Source organism: Pipistrellus hanaki, assembly GCF_964339955.1.
Source record: "Pipistrellus hanaki genome assembly, chromosome: 10".
Lineage (NCBI taxonomy): Eukaryota > Metazoa > Chordata > Mammalia > Chiroptera > Vespertilionidae > Pipistrellus > Pipistrellus hanaki.
The window spans coordinates 40,475,683-40,493,010 of NC_140512.1; the positions used below are offsets into that span (position 1 = coordinate 40,475,683).

Consider the following 17,328-nt stretch of genomic DNA (forward strand, 5'->3'; position numbering starts at 1 on the left):
TATATACACTTGTGAAATGTGAGGGGCAACAGTCTCATGTTTTTCTCTTACGATATATATTTCAAGTTGCTCCCTCAGTAAGAATGGAATCTTCACAGAAACTCCAATCTGTCGGACAAGAGTTACCTCTTCTTCTTTCTCCACGTTAATTTTTATCAAGGTAGATGATAGAGCCAAAGAAAAGATACTTTCTTTTATTTACTCCAGTAAAATTTTTCTAAAATGAGTGAAATTTTAGTAGAAATACATAGTAAGGACTCAGAGGACCTCTAGCTCTAAATCTAGGGTCCATTTACAGGCGGCAGGTGCTGATTGAGATGAATATATTTTTAAGAACGATAGTCTGTATCAGAGTCTCAAAGGGATTTGTAAACAACAAAAAGGTTGAGAAGCATTGTTATAGACAAAATATAAAACCTGCCTCTAAACTGAGTCACTTTATATAGAATCCATGAGTAAAAGTTGTAGACATGAGCCTGGATAGAAATATTAATCAAGACTAGTAAGTGGTAAGTTGTAACTTATTTTCTCTTTCACAGTATAGCTTTTAAAAGGCATAGGCACTTGTCTCCTTTTTTTTTTTTGGAGGGGGGGAAGGGGGGCAGGGAATCTCTTTTAAGTTTCAGTGTGTTGAAAATGTCTTGTATATGATTAAAAAAAGAAAGAACTTTTCTAAATCTCTATTTATCACCATCAGTGAGCTCTGGCTAAAAAAAAAAATAAAATAAATAAAATAAAAAAATTGATTTTAGAAAGAGAGGAAGGGATATGGAGACAGAGAAAGAAACAAGGACCAGTTGCCACCCACACACACCTAGACTGGGACTAAACCCACCACCAGGGATGTGCTCTCACCAGCCAGGGCCACCACTCAGCTCTCTTCGTTTGTTATACATAATAGAATATTTAAATTTACTTAATAATTGAGTAACTTTATTTGGAGGGCAAACTAAATTAACCCCTGTCCCCTTGTAACAATTTGAGATAAAAATAGATCAGTCTTAATTTCCAGTAAATATGTTTACACTTGCAGACCAAGCTTTAAGTTAACACACTTTGAACATTTTAAAATTATAATACTATAATGCCTGCATATTGTTAATTTTAGAGTCATAAGGGCAGGATGTTAGGTGATCTTTATTTTTTTCTAACAATATTTTTCCCTTAAAGAAAGAATGCCAGAAATAATTTCTATTTTACAATTATGAGTAAGTTCTCAAATTATGGCTGTGATTCATGATCATGTGCAAGGCTTATTTTTAACACAAAGAAGATAATTCAGTATGTGTTGATTTGATATTTTTAAAATTTTTGAACAAAATCACGTTTAATTTAAAATAGCACTATAAGTTAAAGTTTTATTTCTACTACACTTTAGCTGAGGCTATATTAAAGATATGTTCTTGCCAAGACCGGTTTGGCTCAATGGATAGAGCGTCGGCTTGGGGACTGAAGGGTCCCGGGTTCGATTCTGGTCAAGGGCATGTACTTTGGTTGCGGGCATATCCCCAGTAGGGGGTGTGCAAGAGGCAGCTGATTGATGACTCTCTCTCATCGATGTTTCTAGCTCTCTATCCCTCTCCCTTCCTCTCAATAAAAAATCAATAAAATATACTTTTAAAAAAGATATGCTCTAATGTGATATGATCTAATGAGTCCAATCTGATCATATTTGTCAAATCACATTATCTTCATCTTAATCCAAAAACTTTTTATTTTAAGAAACTATATTTTAAAGACATATCCCTGAGTACTAGCTTTCTAGTAACTTACTAATTTAGTATGTAATATCTGCATAGACAAGTTGATCATAAGAAGTTGAATAAGCTGAAACCAGTTTGACTCAGTGGATGGAGCGTCGGCCTATGGACTGAATAGTCCCAGGTTTGGTTCCAGTCAAGGGCATGTGCCTTGGTTGCTGGCACATCCCCCGTGGGGAGTGTGCAGGAGGCGGCTGGTCAATGTTTCTCTCTCATCAATGTTTCTAACTCTATTCCTCTCCCTTCCTCTCTGTAAAAAGTCAATAAAAAAATTTTTTTAAAGAAGTTGAACAAAAAGATGTCAACATTTTGCTAAGCTACACCCTCCCACTGACAGAGTGCAGTGCAACATTTATTGCCTTTAACTCTTTTTAAAATTATATACCAATATTGATATCTTAGGGTTGACAAACATACCATTGTAATATAGGATGTTGACATTAGGGAAAACTACTAGAACTCGCTGTACTATTTTTACAACTTCTCAGTTACTCTAAAATTACTCCAAAATGAATAGTTTCATTTAAAAAAAAATTAAGTTAAAAAAAAATATCACTGCTCTTAGAGAATTAAATAATAAGAGTAGTTCCAAAACTACTTCACAGACATAAATATCATTTCTGTAACAGGGGTTACTATTATATCCTTCTTTTGAAACAAAAATTTTCTCTGGAAAACAACAGGTGAAATTTTGAGAATGGAACACTTCACTGACTGATTTTTCTGGGTATACTAGTACACATGAAAACATTCCAGTGAACATATCACTAAACAGAATATGTTCACATTTAATAATTATACAATACACTAAGTAAATTAAATCATATGCTTCCTACAAAGTATATTCAACTAAAGAATATAATGCCCAAGGTTGTTTTACTGCTCTCTACTCATACTACCACATTTAATTGTAATAATTAATTAAATTATGTCACTATTGAGGCATGGGAAATATATATGAGAAGTTATGTACCTTACTAGAAGTTACCATTACAGTTTTGTTTATTTTTTTAAAATATTTTCTTTATTGATTTCAGAGAGAAGGGAGGAGAGAGAGATAGAAACATCAATGATGAGAGACAATCATTAATCGGCTGCCTCCTGCATGCCCCTTCCTGGGGATCCAGCCCACAACCCAGGTATGTGCCCCTGGCCGGAATACAACCTGGGAACCTTCAGTACTCAGGCTGACGCTCTTTCCACTGAGCCAGTCCGGCTAGGGCACCATTGCAGTTTTAAGCCAAATATTTATTTATTGGGAGAAAAAAAATAAAACTTAGTTTGCTTAATAATACCTACAAGAAGCTTATTTTCTTGAAGTTTGGAAATGTAATTTAATATTATGAAAATGATTTATTTCCTCCTAAATAGAGACTTCATAGATGTATAAATTCTGTTAAAATATATGTAATTTATTGACATTTTTTAAACATCATTAAATTGATGCGAATGTCTTATATATGCATTCCCACCTGCCACTGGGTTCCCCCTCTCCCCGCTCCTTACAAAGACCATTGTTCCTTAAATTGAAAGGGGAAAGAAACTGCTTATGCAAAAAAGAAAGAAAGGAAGGAAGCCAAAATAAGGGCTAAGTATGTAAGAGAGAAATGAAGCATTGATCAGTGTAGAAGAATGAGCACAAAACTTCCTGCAGTGATGGGAAACCTGATGATAGGTTACCTGCATAATTAGGGACATTAAATTGGGTGCAAAATTGAGTAGTACAAATCCTTTAATTTCAGTTGAACTAGACAATCACCTAAACTTTTGAGTGGGGTGGGGGTGAACATCTACTTTCTTCTATTTCTGAGCTTAAAATGGAGTGGCTAAATAACTTAAAGCTGGAAGGATTGGTTCCCTCAAGAACATTAAGATAACCCCAGGTGAATTAGTGAGGTTTTTTTCCCCAGCATTCTCTCAGAGTGGCAAGGTGAAATGAACATAATGTTGTAAATCAACTCATTGTTTGGGCCCTTTCAAATTAGTTGCCAAGAGAGGAGTGAAAACTTGATAAGCAGGCTCCAGTTTCTATGTGTTGATTTAGAAATCTTAAAGCTTGTGGGAGCTCAATTTATTTAATGGAAGAAATTTAAAGGGAAGAAAAGTAAACAAGGAAAATGCTATGCAATGAAACACTGATGTAAGTGGAGTATAAAGGGTTTTCTTTAAAAAGCAAAACAATGGAGATCCACCGTGCTTTCAAATTAAAAATTTAGATTCCTTTGATTTAAGTTGAGTCTGACTTCCTTTTTGAGTTTCAAGATGTCATGACCCACTGAAATATTCAAACTGTTGATGGTGTTTCTTATCTGTCTTGGGGGGGAAATGAAATATAAATAAAAATCTTAAAGAATTAAGTCCACATTTCTCTAGTAGATAGGTGACTGTTTTGAATGAAGCAGCAAATGCATTTTTTTTTTCCTTTTCCTTTTAACCTCATCCCCATGGAAACTCTTTTCTGAACTGCAAACTAGCTAGGTTCCGAACACTGGTCACTGCAGCTTCAGGTTTTGACCCTTTTACTCAGGAATCAAGCAAGAGGAGTACTCCACCAAAATAAGTGAAGAGAGGTGGCAAGGCTAAGTCCAGGTATTTGGAGGCAAATCCCAGGAAATGTGTTTTGTTTTGTTTTTCCGGGAAAACAGGGCCCCAGCTTTTATCAATGTGTACTTTGTCCTGATAGGAATGCATACTTAAGCACCAGAGCAAATGTTATTTTGCCCTCAAACAAGGTTCTTGAGTAGAGATTTTTAAAGTATTTCAAAACACAAATAAAACCTAAATGAAAAAAAGTGACACTAAACTGCTTTGCAGGGTCAAGAAAGATGAGAGCAGGGAAGGACTAGCTCATCCACACGGAGATCTGAAAGACACTTGTAGCTAACATGAGAAGCTTCATTTAGCATTGAGCGACCGGGAAATTCTGTCCCTACTGATGGCCCAGTGGGAATTCCCACTCCAACAACCCATGAAATGTTACTGCATAATTATTCACCTTCGGAGGCCCATTAGAACTTATCAGCAGAGCAAGAAATTTAATTTAAACTCACCCTTCTGTGCTAAAGAATGACTGGGACAGAAGATCAAAGCGGGGAAACTTTGTCCTCCAGTGGTTTGCAACACCTAGGCCCAATAGGGTGAGAAAACAGGCATTCCAGCGCTCCCGGGCCTTCCGGGCCTGGGGAGAGGGGGGTGGGGGCAGGGCTCCAGGCACCAGCAGAACTGAGGGAGGAGGGTCCAGGTGGCTCAGGAGCTCCCGGCGGCCTTCGTGCTTCTGTGAGCAGCTGCAGAGGCTTGGCATTGGCGGCCCTCACTTCGGACCGGATAGGTCATCCCCCGCCTTCCCCGCCTCAGGGATACCAGGCAGGGGAGTCTGAGGACTTAGCCACAGGCCAGCCACAGCCAGGCGCAGGTGTGCAGCTCAGAACACCCTGGATACAGGTGCTGACAGTGTTTATGCCCCTGCTCATCACAGGGTGCCTTAAGTGCATACAGCCGGTGCAGGCACCACCATCAGTCAGTGCCGAGTTTAATCCTTGGCATACCTCAAAGTACAAGTGGAACCATGGACCACCCTGCACCATAAGCTTCTACGATGGTCTACGTCCTAGAGGCGCCTAAGACAGGCAGGGGAAGGAGCTTCACAGGAGCTAGCTTCTTCCTCGCCTTCCTCCCTGAGCTTTAAAGGGGATAGTTAAAGGGAATACGGCACTTATTTGTGACGCACCAGTCCTCAGACTGTCACCAAAACATAGGGCCTGGACAATGCTGCTAGCATTCCCCATATGCCCAGCTTCCCAAAGGGTCCCGAGGCGAGGAGGAAGAAGAGGAAGGCTTCCTAAGAGAGGTGATTGGGGTTTAGGTACAACGTGGTAAAGTTCTATTCAACAGGTACAGTGATTGTACATCTATAGTTATAAAATGCTCCAAGGTGACTAACGTGTCCTTTCATTCCCGAAATCAAAAAGGGTAAAGATTGTCCACAGCCAATCCTCCTCAATTTTGCTCCCTTTGTAATAACAGCGTGGGAAAAGGTGTGCAAGTTCCTTCCTTCGAGTCTGGCAAACCCATAATAAAATGGCAATAAAACTTGCCACCGATGGAGGACGCAGCACCACTTCCTTGAAGGCCTGGCGGGAGGGGAGGCAGATGCAGTTTGGGCAGGAAGTTGAGGAGAGCAGGCAGCGGTCACTTAGGCCAAGGGAGAACCCCATACAAATTTGGGAAGAACCACCTTGGCCAGTCTACGCCCGATGGCACCAGCAAGATGCAACGTGGGGCGTGCCGCCCTGAGAGGGTGAGACGGAGGCCCAGGTCCAGGCGCTCAGAGGATGGCCGAGGGCAGTGGCAGACGCCGGGGATTTGGAGCACCTGGGAAGGGGGGGAGAAAGGAATCCTCCACCCCAGTCCCGCCCCGGGGGGCTCCCTGCACTGACTGCCACGGTGGGATCGCGCGGGGCCAGAGGCTCGGTGCAGCTCAGGTTGGCCAGCATCGCCCGCCCAGGGCCAGCTGCAGAGCAGGCGCGGGGCACGGGGTGGCGCTCGCTGTCCGCGACGCCTCTGTGCGCGCAGGGAGCTGGCCTCCGCAGCACGGGGTGGACCGCTACCTCACCCCACGCTTCTCTGCAAACCGGGGCGCGTGGGTGCGAGGACTGTGCGCGTCGCCCACTCGGAGCCCTTTCCAGAGGTCGGGGGTCGGGAGGGTCCTTCTGGGAGCACCCTGCTTGGCACATCGAGGAGCGGGGTGGGAACAGGAGAGAATCAGAGGCAGCGTTTGGAAAGGCTGGGAATTCCCCTGGGCTCAAAAGCTCCCCCCTGAACTCCCTGAAAAGGAAAAAGCGGAAACTTTGGGCATCCGGACAGACCTCCGCTAAGAGCCCCGCAGGAGAGGCTGAGGGCGCCGCCCCCGGCCCCTCCGGCGCGGAGAAGAGACGCGCTTGCTCTCGAAGCCAAGTTAGGGAGCGCGTGGGCTTCCAAGGAGCCCCAGGAAACGGGCTTAAAAGAACGGCCTTCGCACAGCAGCGAGAAGCGGCGGCTTCCAGCCGGCGCTGACATCCTGCTTTCTTTCCCGGTCACCCCCAAGCTCCCCGCTGTCCCTGGAGCTCGGAAAGCCCCCGCCTGCCCTTAGGAGCCAAAGCTAAATGTAAATGATGGCTACTTCCTCGCCGCCAGGAGACTCCGCAGAAAATTTAATTAAATGAAACAAGCGCCCGGGGACCAAAGAAAATAGATTTCTTCCCCTTTTTCCTCCCCCCCCCCCCCCCCCGCGGGCTGGACCAAATCAACGCTGGTGTGCGCGGCGAGTGCAGCGAACCTAACGCGGTGCCCACTGGCGCGCATCACCTTCAGCAGCGGCCGGGGCCCGGCTTCCCTCTAATCCGGAAACAGGGAATAAATAGGACACAGGCAAATTCTGAACCTTATTTTTTTTTTTTTTTTCAACAGCGACATCAATTGTGTACGGAGCAAAGTCTTCAAAAGATGCCACCCGGAACAACAGTCCTAACTTAAAAAAACAAAACAAAAAACGAGTAAAGCTTTAGTCTACCCTTCACGCCTTTTGAGTCTTAACATGATTTTCTTTCGATGCAGTGATAGAATTAACTACTGGGCTATTTATTCTTTTTTTTTTTTTAGAAGAGCACACAACTATAGAAATCATTTTAAAAAAAAAACAGACACTTGATCATACCTAAATTTTTCTTAAGAGTATATATAGGGAGAAATTATAATGCCCGTTTGGACAGAAGCAACAAAAAAAAAAAAATCAGGAAAATGAAACCCTTTTTATTTTTCAAATTACCTGCACCAAATCAAGCCCCCATTGAGACTATATGTATGAAAAATTAGCAAAATGCAGAACTTCTTTCATTATAATATTTACCTCTACCATTTTAGGTGAGGGGAAAATTATCAAGACCATGCTTTTTTCTTTTAAAGTCCCTACCTTAATTTACCAACCTAAAGGACCATCTGACCTTTTAGCTAGTCCTCTAAAATAAAATATTTACTTTAAAGAAATTCCTCCACAGCCCTGCTGTAACACTGCGTTCCAGGCTCTCACCAAAAGATCTGGGGGTGGGAGGGGGGATGAAAATTTTCATGGCAGGATTATCGATCTACCCACTCAGGAGACCAGTCTCATCACCTGCTCGTCTTTAATTCTTAATTTCAGCATTCTCTCCCCCAGGGAAACTCAGCGGAGAAGTTATACCAAGATTGGAGTAAGAGGACAGTGGAAGGAAAGCAAACCCGTCCAGGAACTTTTCCAAAGAGCAGTTGATAGCAGGAGAGTAAGTCACGCATCACATTTGCTTAAATTAAATTCCTATCATAAAATACTTCCGTGATAGTCCAACCTCAACAAATTGCAGTCATGTACGTCCCTAAGGAGAAGAGAACATCCTCAAAGAAGCTGAGCCAGAACGGGAGGAAGCAGAATGAGGAAGGAACACTGAAGTGTGGGGAAGAAATGAGACAGGTCCACAGAAAGGCTGGACTGAGAGCGGGCTGACGCACGCTGGCCTGACCTCTGGGTCAACAGTAGTTTAACTCTACCTTGATCTGCGAGACTGGACGCTTGCCCCTTGGTTCAAAGTGAAACCCGGCATTTGGTTTGAGTGAGCCTCCCAGGCACTGTGAGAGGCGCTTTATCACAAACAAGGCTGGGGGAAATCACAATTCTGCACTTCACCCACCATCCATCCCCGCAAGAGGGAACCCAGCCCGCCCTGCAGAACAGCAATCTAGAAACACTGTTCAATAGTCATCACAGCAAAATACACCAACACTGGAAGGGAGAGGAGGGGGAGCAGAAGAAAGTGAAAGTTTTTCATTTACAACTACCGAAAAATCTGTCCCCCTTCAGCCTCCCCCAAGAAATCATCTTCTAGACAATATCTTTGCCATCATCCACCTCTTAAATCAAATGTGATCTGTATGTAATGCAACTGATATTATAAACGCACCAAGCAGCTTTCCTTACCTGCCACTACATTTAACTCCTTCAGAACCGGTTCCTCCTCAGCACTGCAACTTTCAATAGAAAAAGAAACAACACTTAAATCGTGTTCTGTGTGTTATTCCTAGGAAGGAAGTGACAGAAAGAGGCTATTTTACTTAAAAACCAAAGAATCAGAGCAGCTTGCTTCCCTGAAATTATAGGAATTGAAGATCACAAATATTTGCAAAACAGCAGGATCAAGACAGTCTGCATCTTAAGCCCAAACTGCAGTCCTAAAATATTTTACCCCCAATTGGTTTTTCTTCTACATTTACAATATTCACAGCACTCTGTATTTTCACTTGTTTATATGGGTAAGAAGGACTTCATATTCTTTTCAATGGAAGATTTTCAGTTTGAGATATACACCAAGACTGAACTTGGGGTGAGGAGAATGCAAACGGAAAGAAAGAAGCTAAACTGAAAAGAATCTGAACACACTAACTTTTTATTCAATTTGATTCAAAATAATATTACTCTAATAGTGAAATAGTTTGATATAATAACAATCAACATTTAAAGTAATTTTTTTTTATGTTTCAAAGTATGGCTCAAGGAACCCATTACTTAAATGCACTTAGACATAACAAGACAATTTTTTTATTGGCATCTTTGACACCTGTGAACAATATAGCCTAGTAAATAGATTAAGGTTTAACCTTCCTTTTCTTTGGTGGCTGTTTAGAGACTTTAAAAGAACAGATAACTCATTTCAACAGGAATCTACTACCGATATTTACCTCTACATAATCTTTAGCTAAGACATGGAATGCCAAAAACAAGCTTTTGTTAGCTTGACCTCCTCCACCCCCTAACAACAAAAGTTATCCCCGAACCCATGTTTTTATTTTAGATGTATTGATCTTCCAGTGTAAGTCTTGCCCTTTTAAATACCAAATGCAATCAACCTGAGTCCTTCTGGAGAGTGAGAAGGAAGCAAAACGGGAAATTCCTTGGATTTGTTTTGGTGACTTAGTCCAAATTTTAAGAGGTCAGTAAATCCTGATGCTTTGAGCTAAACCTACTGGTAAATAATTAATTACATTTCTTAGACACTATAATCTTTATCTTGGTAAATAGAGAAAACAGTTTTTGCCAGATAAATCATTCTATCGAAGTAATATTAAAGGCGATTATTTAAATAGTACCACAAAACAGCATTATATTTTGCTTAAATAGACATTTAACTGAGAACAAAATGCAAATGTCCATAGTTTAAACAGGAAAAAAAAAATACAAATTAACTGGCCTAGTCTTTTATCTGAGTTTATTAATACCATTTAAAATATTACAAATAAATCAATTACATCTCATGCATTTAAAATGCAAGTCTAAAATGTTCTAGAGAAAGGCTTTTCATTTCAATGTGAAATATCCAAATTATTTCAACATTACAATGAGCAATTAGTTTGCAGAATTTGCAAACATTTAAATGTAAGTGTCAGGAGTGTTTGTTAACAGTTAAACAATATTACCTTCAGGAAATACACAAAGGCCAAAGTTAGTTGAGTTTCACTTGGACAATTTATTTAATACATGGGTTTTGGCAAACCCAGTGATGAAATATAGGAGAACTCTCACTTTAACTATACCTGAACTGCCAGCAAATGCAAATAAGTACATGCTCCATTAAATTAAATGTCACCCCACATTTATCAAATATTGTCTTAATTACAGTTCGATAGCTATCTAAATTAATATTCGAGCAACACTAGGCCCTGAAAGTGCGTTTGTGGCTCTGCACCTCCAGAAGTGAGTTCAAAAGGCCTGCAGTCTTCACAACTGCCACAATAACTCTTAATATTTTCTTGTAACCAAAAAAAATCAAGTTTACTTCGATATATTTTCAAATATTTACTGGGAGTAATGTACAAGAAAAATACTATACAAAATCGTCTCCTGGACAGCTGCACCTCGCACCCATAGGCTGGTGGAGTTATAGTTCATTGGTAACTAATGTAGAGCGATTCTCCAGTGGTACAAACCATTAGGTTCAGATTATTTTTACAAAGGTGTTTCCCCTCCCCCTACTTTCCCTCTTTGGGCATTTAAATTTAAACTGCAGCCTCGTCTGATATAAACGATAGCTTTCTTCACTTGTTTATAAGTTCAAATCACACACAAAAAAGTTTCACCCTAATAATCTTCAATGGATTGCAAGAATTTACAGATACGGGTACTATACAAATTGATGTCTGGACTAGCAAAAAAAAAAAAAAAGGGGGGGGGGAGATTAGGCTCGGGGGTGATGAAAAACGAGGTAGAAAAGGACAAACACGGAGATAGCGAATCTGTTCTCACCGGAAAAGGGGTATTTTTGCATAAGAAAGACACCTACCCTCACCCCACCCCCACCCCATAAGTTAAATTAATTCCACCAAAATAACTTTGGGATCAATATTAGCACAGTTTTGACAGAAAGACTTGCTCACTGCTGGAGGAAAAGCTATCTAGATGGGAAACCAAGGGAAGGGGTGCCTTTTTTTCCCCTCCCATTAGGTTTTTAGTTTTTTAAAAAAAAATGTTATAGAGGTGACAGAAGGCTGCCAAGACGGCCCTTGGTTGAAACTTGCATGGGTCCCGCCTCAGGGAACAAAGGGAGAGGGGCCGAGCTGGAGCTGGGACAGCTCAACTCCGCAAACTCCGCACCTCGGTGCGGCCAGGAGGGCCCCCGCCCAGCGCTCCCACGGGGCGGCCGGCGGCCGGCGGGCCTGGCCCCGAGTGCGCGGCCGCCCCGGCGGGGATGCCCACGCGGGCCTCCTGCCTCGCCCTCCCCAGCCGAGCCCAGCCTTGTCCCACCGAATCGCTGCCGTCCCGGAGCGGGCCTGTCCCCCGGGGCCCTGGACTCCACCTCCAGGGCCGCTTCCCTCTGGAAGGCCCTTCGCACCATGGGATGGAGGGAGGGAGGGGAACCAAGGGAGGGCGAGGACAGACGAAGGCCCGGCGGGGCGCGGGTGCCCGCAGCGCGGAGCTCCGACGGGGTCCCGGGTGCAGAAGGAAAGCGGGGGCCCCCGCGGACGGCAATGCGTGTGTTACTTACATGTACGTCCACATGCCCTTTACAGAGTTAAGTCCCAGAGGGAGCGAGTGAGAACAGAGGGACAGAAAGAGGCAGGAGCGGAGGCCAGGACGGACAGACAGACGGGGACCGGCCGGGGCGGGAGGAGGCCACGGGGAGGAGGGCCAGGCAGCGCGGGGCGCGCGGTCACTCCAGGCCGTTGCGGTGGCCGGGCTCGGGGGGCGGCAGCAGCTCCGGGGAGTGGCAGGGCGGGCTGCCCGCGGCGCTGTGCTCGCTGTCGGTGTCGCTGCCCTTCTTGCCGCCGCTGCCGGAGCCCGCGGAGCCGCCGGCGCTGTGCGTCTTCACGTGCTTGCTGAGGTGGTCGCTGCGCATGAAGCGCTTGTTGCAGACGGGGCAGGCGAAGCGCTTCTCGCCCGTGTGGGTCCGCAGGTGCCGCTGCAGCTCGTCGGAGCGCGTGAAGCGCTTGCCGCAGAAGAGCCAGTTGCACACGAAGGGCCGCTCGCCCGTGTGCCAGCGCAGGTGCGCCTTCAGGTGCGACGTCTTGCCGTACACCTTGCCGCAGCCGGGGATGTGGCAGCTGTGCAGGCCCTTGCGCCGCAGGCTCGCCCCCGCGGGGCCCAGGCGCTCGGCCTCCTGGCAGTTGGGGCAGTCGCAGGTGGCGCGGCCCGAGTAGCGGCGCGCGGAGGAGCGCGGGGAGCCCCCCAGCGGCGCTGCCGCCGGCCCCGTGCCCAGCATGGAGCCCCCCGCGCCGGCCAGCGGCGACGGGGCCGAGTCCGGGTAGGAGCCGGGCAGCACGGGCTTGAAGCCGTCCACCATGAGGTGCTGGCCGGCGGCGGGGCCGAGCAGGTGCGAGGAGGCGCCGCTGCTGAAGGCCGAGTGGCCGAGGCCCGAGTAGTCCGAGTTGTAGCCTCCGAGGGGCGAGTGCAGCGAGGTCTGGAGCCCCCCGGCGGCCGCGTGCAGCGAGCCCGGCAGCGCCGCCGCCGCGCCGCTCGGGTTCTGCACGTCGATCCAGCCCGCGCCCACGTCCCACCAGCTGGAGGCGCCGGCCGCGCCCACGTCGCCCGCGGCGGCGGCGGCGGCGCCCAGGCCCGGGTGCGAGGGCTTGAACCACGACTCGTAAGGGTGCGCCATGCCCACGCGCGGGTAGATGCCCTGCAGCCCGTCCACCGAGGCGTGCACCTTGGAGATGAACACGGGCTGGTGGGCGCCGTCCTGCGAGTGCGCCGAGGAGGAGCCGCCGCCGCCGCCCCCGCCGCCCCCGCCGCCGCCGCCGGCCCCGGACACGCCGGGCGCCGGGAACACCGCGTAGTCGTTGGCGAAGGGCGAGGCGGAGGCGGCGGCCGCGGCGGCGGCGGCGGCGGCGGCGCTGCTGGAGGTGAGGGAGAAGGCGCTGGAGCCCGGAGAGCCGCCGCAGCCGAACGAGTCGGACACCAGGGCCGCGGCCGCCGCCGCCGCTGCCGCCGCCGCCGCCGCCGCCGAGGACGAGCCGCCGCTCCGGGAGGCCCCCGCCACGCCGCCGAAGCCGGACAGGCCGGAGCCCACTACATTGCAGCTGCCCGAGGAGGACGAGGAGGAGCGTTTCCAGGGGTGGAAGCCCTTGCCGAAGGAAGAGGAGCTGTCCGAGAGGGAGGAGGGCGACGGGCTGGGGCTGCCGATCTTATTGCAGGTAGCAGCGAGCATGGCCAGAGGAGTGGATCCCAACCGCGGTTCTTCCTGCGGGAAGGGGGGCAGGGGTGTGGGGGAGGGAGAAGGGAGAGGGTGGGGATGGGGGTGGGCAAAGGGGCCGGCGGGGGAGGGAGGAAAGAAAATCTGCATCAGATCTCCGGGAGCCCCTCCGCACGAGCGCCCCGCTGCTGCACCCCGAGTCTCGCTGCGGCGCGCCGCCGCCAACTCACCTGGCTCCCCCGACCGCCCCGGCGCCCGGCCGCCTCCTACGCTGTGGGCGGGGAGCAGGGCGGCTGCCGGCGGCGTCCGGGTCGGGAGCAAAGCGCCATGCTAAGGGAGAGCGGGACACAGTCTCACCCACACACACTCCCGCGCCCCAAGCCCCGGGCACTGCGAAACACACAAGCAAAAAGCAAAAGTCCGGATTCGGGGGGAAAAGAAAGTTTCCTTTGCCGAGAAGCTTGGAGGGAAACCGTGGATTGCTAAAAAAATAAAAAATAAAAAAAGCGCTTCCCGTGTCATCCAGAAAAAAGAGTTTTTGAAAACCCTGCTCCGGTTCCCCCAGATCCCCCTCCTGGCTGGTGTCTCCCGGGCCAACCGAGGTCACAAACTACAAAGCTGGCTCACTTGCTCTTCCTGCTGTTCTTTTCATTTTCTTTATTTTTTAAAAAAATTATCTACAATAGTTTTTAAAAAAATAAAATAAAACGAGACGGGTTACACGTACCTGCAAGACAAGGAGGACTGCGGAATTGTTTAAGGGGGTGAAGGAGAAATCTGCCGTTTGCCCAGGAGGAAAAAAACTTGCTCCCTTTTCACCCCCGAAATCGTCGCCTGCAAAATGGGCAGGAGCGCAGGTCTCCCGGGCGGGGAGCGGCCGGGCGCGGCGAGGCGGCCGGTCTGAGTGCCCTCCGAACCTCTTCCTGCGCTCACAAAAGTGCCTCTGCCCCCCCTCTCCCCCTCTTTCTTTTCTCCAAACTCCCTTGTATTTAAAGAAGAAGGGGGGGGGGGAGGGAGAGGAAAAAAAAACTCTCCATAGAGACTGATAGCCCGTGGCCTGGCCGGGGCGACTCGAACCCCCCTCCGATCGGCCATAAAAAGGGAACCTCATTAAAGCGGCGAGAGAAAGCCCTGAGCGAGACTCACCCCTAGAAGTGAAGTTGCCATCACACACCAGTGCCCTCCTCCTCCTCTCGGAGGATCTGTTTTATATTGATAAATCGGAGGCCGTGTTTTTTTTGGAGGTGTGCAATACAATGATCAGGTCCGCCCATTCCGCCACAATTGTAGCTCCCTCTCCGGCTTTGAAGTGCCGCGGGGGCGCGGCCAGCCAATCTGCGGCCTCGCCGGGCCCGCCGCGCGCGCCGTGAGGTCACCGGCGCCGCCGCCGCCGCCGCCGGGGGGGGGGGGGGGGGGGGGGGGAGGCCGGGCGGGAGGGGCGCCGGGCGGCGTGTGCTCCCGAGCGGGTGTGAGTGTGCAACAACGTGACTGCGTGCGTGTGAGGCCGGGAGGAGGATAGGGGCTGTGAGTGTGGCAGTAGGGCGCTGGTGAAGCGGGGGGGGGGGGGGGGGTGACAATATCACTGCGGGCGACAAAGGGGGGAGGGGAGAGGGACCGGTCAGTAAAGTGAGGAGGGGAAAGGTGTGAGTGCACTACAGGGTAGCGGAGTGACAGGCCCAGGGAGGGGCGGGGAGGTGGTGTGAGTGCGCGGTGGGGGGGGAGGGAGGAGTGCGAGTGTGTGTGTGTGTGCGCAAGAGGAGGGAGGGGGGGTGCGCGCGCGCCCTGGGTGTGGGGGGAGAGGAAGGCTGTTTGTACGCGTGTGTGTATGTGTGTGTGTGTGTGTGTGTGTGTGTGAGAGGGAGGGAGGGAGAGAGAGAGAGAGAGACGAGAGAGAGAGAGAGAGAGAGAGAGAGAGAGAGAGAGAGAGAGAGAGAGAAGCTGGGGGTGGAGGGCAGGACAGTAGGACAGTGCAGGGAAGTGCTCCTACCTAAGAGAGCAGAGGTTGGCGACTTGAAGAAGGAATCTTCGAAGTTGAGCGAGGGAGGCTGAGCCCTTGATAAATGCGCGCAAACGCCATCCCCGTCGCCAACTTCCTCTGGTTTCTTGCACCTAAAACCTCAAGGGGTCTTTTTCTTAACTTCTTAGACGTCCTCGCGGTATCGTTTGAAGAGAGTTGTGCCGATACCTACCTTTCCTTTCCCAGACTCTCTGGCGGACGGAGGGAAGGCGGGGAGGCTGGGGCGTATTTTTAGGGGTGCGTTAGGGCGTGTGTGCGCCTGCGTCCAGGAGTTGTTCCTTGGATGCGGTGGTTTTCTTTTTTCTTTTTTCTTTTCTTTTCTTTTTTTCCTGCTGAGGTGGGGTTCATCTTTGGAAGGGCCGGTCTCACTGTAGGGGAGGGGGTGTGTGTTTGTCCCCTGACGATGAGTACATCTCAGTACAAAAAAAAAAAGGCTTATGGTAGATGGAGAAAGGGGTGAGAGAATATTGTGTTTTTTTCCCCTTGGGGTGAGAAATTGAGGAGCGTTTTTGTGGAATTGAGGAGTCTTCACAGGAAATCACAACTGCCTCTTTCTGAGAGGAAAAATTGGGATTTTGATTGATATGTGTGGGTTTTATTTATCTGAGAATAGAGACAAGGTTTTGACAGATCTTGGACCACATATATAGAGGTGTCTGCGTCTCATAGTGTTTGGGCCAGATATCTGGGAATGCGTGTGCATGTTAATAGATACACTCAGTTCAAATTCAGTGGGCTTTAGTCACTTGCTTCCCATTTGTGTTATTAGTTGCCTTCAGAAATGTCATTACAATTTCACTGCCACCACGAGGAAACATCTTAAACCACAGAAAGCACCACACCAGTGAAACAAAAAGTCCACAGCCCTTGGCGCCCTATTGAATATTCATTTGGTTTTTTTTTTTTAAGTAATTCGTATTTCTAAGCAGTTATAAATGCCCTCAGAAATCTAATTTTAAAGCAGAATTGATTAAAATGTTACTAGCTGGGAGAATTTTTTTTTTCTGGGTAAACATTTTTTTGTTGTTGTTGTTAACACTCCTCAGAGCTTCTAGAGAGGAAAAAAAAAAAAAAAAAAAACCCTCCTGGCGTTTACCAAAACCCAAAGTCAGGTAGTAATCTGTGAAGTTTCATTGAGCAGAGTTGAGTCTGGTGTCGTGGTGTACAAGTGCGTGTTTCTGACCCCTTTTCAACATTGTTGGTATATTGACTGTACATCATATCTATTGATTAAGGGGGTAAGGTACACTCTCCGACTCTGAAGTAAGTGTGTAGTAAATTAATGAACTGCTTTCTTTCTCTGAAGGCTGACGCTTACCATAAATGTCGTGTTTCTCCCTGCAAGCCACTCTGAATGATTTTAGCGTGTTGAGAAGGCGTGACAGGCCAGCCCAGAAGGAGGAAGGGGTGGGGGAAGGAGGGAACTCCGTTTAACAAATAAAAGAGAATTAACTTCATTGCTTTGGTCTTCTCCTATAATGATATTCATTTTAAGGACCTAATACACAGTTGTTCAAATTTAGGGCTTAATTCTAATCAATACCACCGTCACCCTCAAAGGTGGAGGGGGGGGGGAGCTTTGAGGGAAGACTCCCTTTATGAATAGTTATTTAATCTTTTTATCTTCCAATCTTCTGGAAGGAAGTGAGGCAGGACTGTCAAAAAGTTAAATGCTGATTCTGAGAGTAAACAGAGGCACTAACCACTGTTTCTTGAAAAATTACTATTTTGAGATACCTACTTCTAAGTCCTTTATTTCTATAAACCCAGTTTAGAACCATGAATTCTTCCTATGACAATGGGTCACAAAGTGTGTGTGGATTCTTCAATTTACATAAGGTTGGCTTGCATTTGGGGGATTTTC

At 47.7% G+C, this 17,328-nt stretch overlaps 1 protein-coding gene across 5 annotated transcripts; it reads right to left on the bottom strand.

The window, feature by feature from the left end:
- Positions 1 to 11,846: 11,846 nt before the first annotated feature.
- On the bottom strand, positions 11,847 to 15,569 carry SP8 (Sp8 transcription factor). Of its 5 annotated transcripts, none has more exons than XM_084897125.1 (2): positions 15,435 to 15,569; positions 11,847 to 13,495 (listed from the first exon to the last, which is right to left on the bottom strand). In XM_084897125.1, the coding sequence occupies exon 2, from the start codon at positions 13,460 to 13,462 to the stop codon at positions 11,969 to 11,971; it is 1,494 nt and encodes a 497-aa protein (XP_084753251.1). In that variant the 5' UTR covers positions 13,463 to 13,495; positions 15,435 to 15,569; the 3' UTR covers positions 11,847 to 11,968. The 5 variants fall into 5 exon arrangements, with proteins under 5 accessions (XP_084753251.1, XP_084753248.1, XP_084753252.1 ...); XM_084897122.1 differs by lacking the exon at positions 15,435 to 15,569 and adding an exon at positions 14,594 to 14,679; XM_084897126.1 differs by lacking the exon at positions 15,435 to 15,569 and adding an exon at positions 14,594 to 14,613 and having other exon boundaries at positions 11,847 to 13,491.
- Between the last annotated feature and the right edge of the window lie 1,759 nt (positions 15,570 to 17,328).

Bases quoted from the DNA above. Each gene is read 5' to 3' on its own strand.
- SP8 (XM_084897122.1), bottom strand. From the start codon at position 14,614: ATGGCAACTTCACTTCTAGGG. The intron at 13,496-14,593 runs GTGAGTCTCGCT...CCCTTCCCGCAG, and splicing joins TGGCAACTTCACTTCTAGGG to GAAGAACCGCGGTTGGGATC.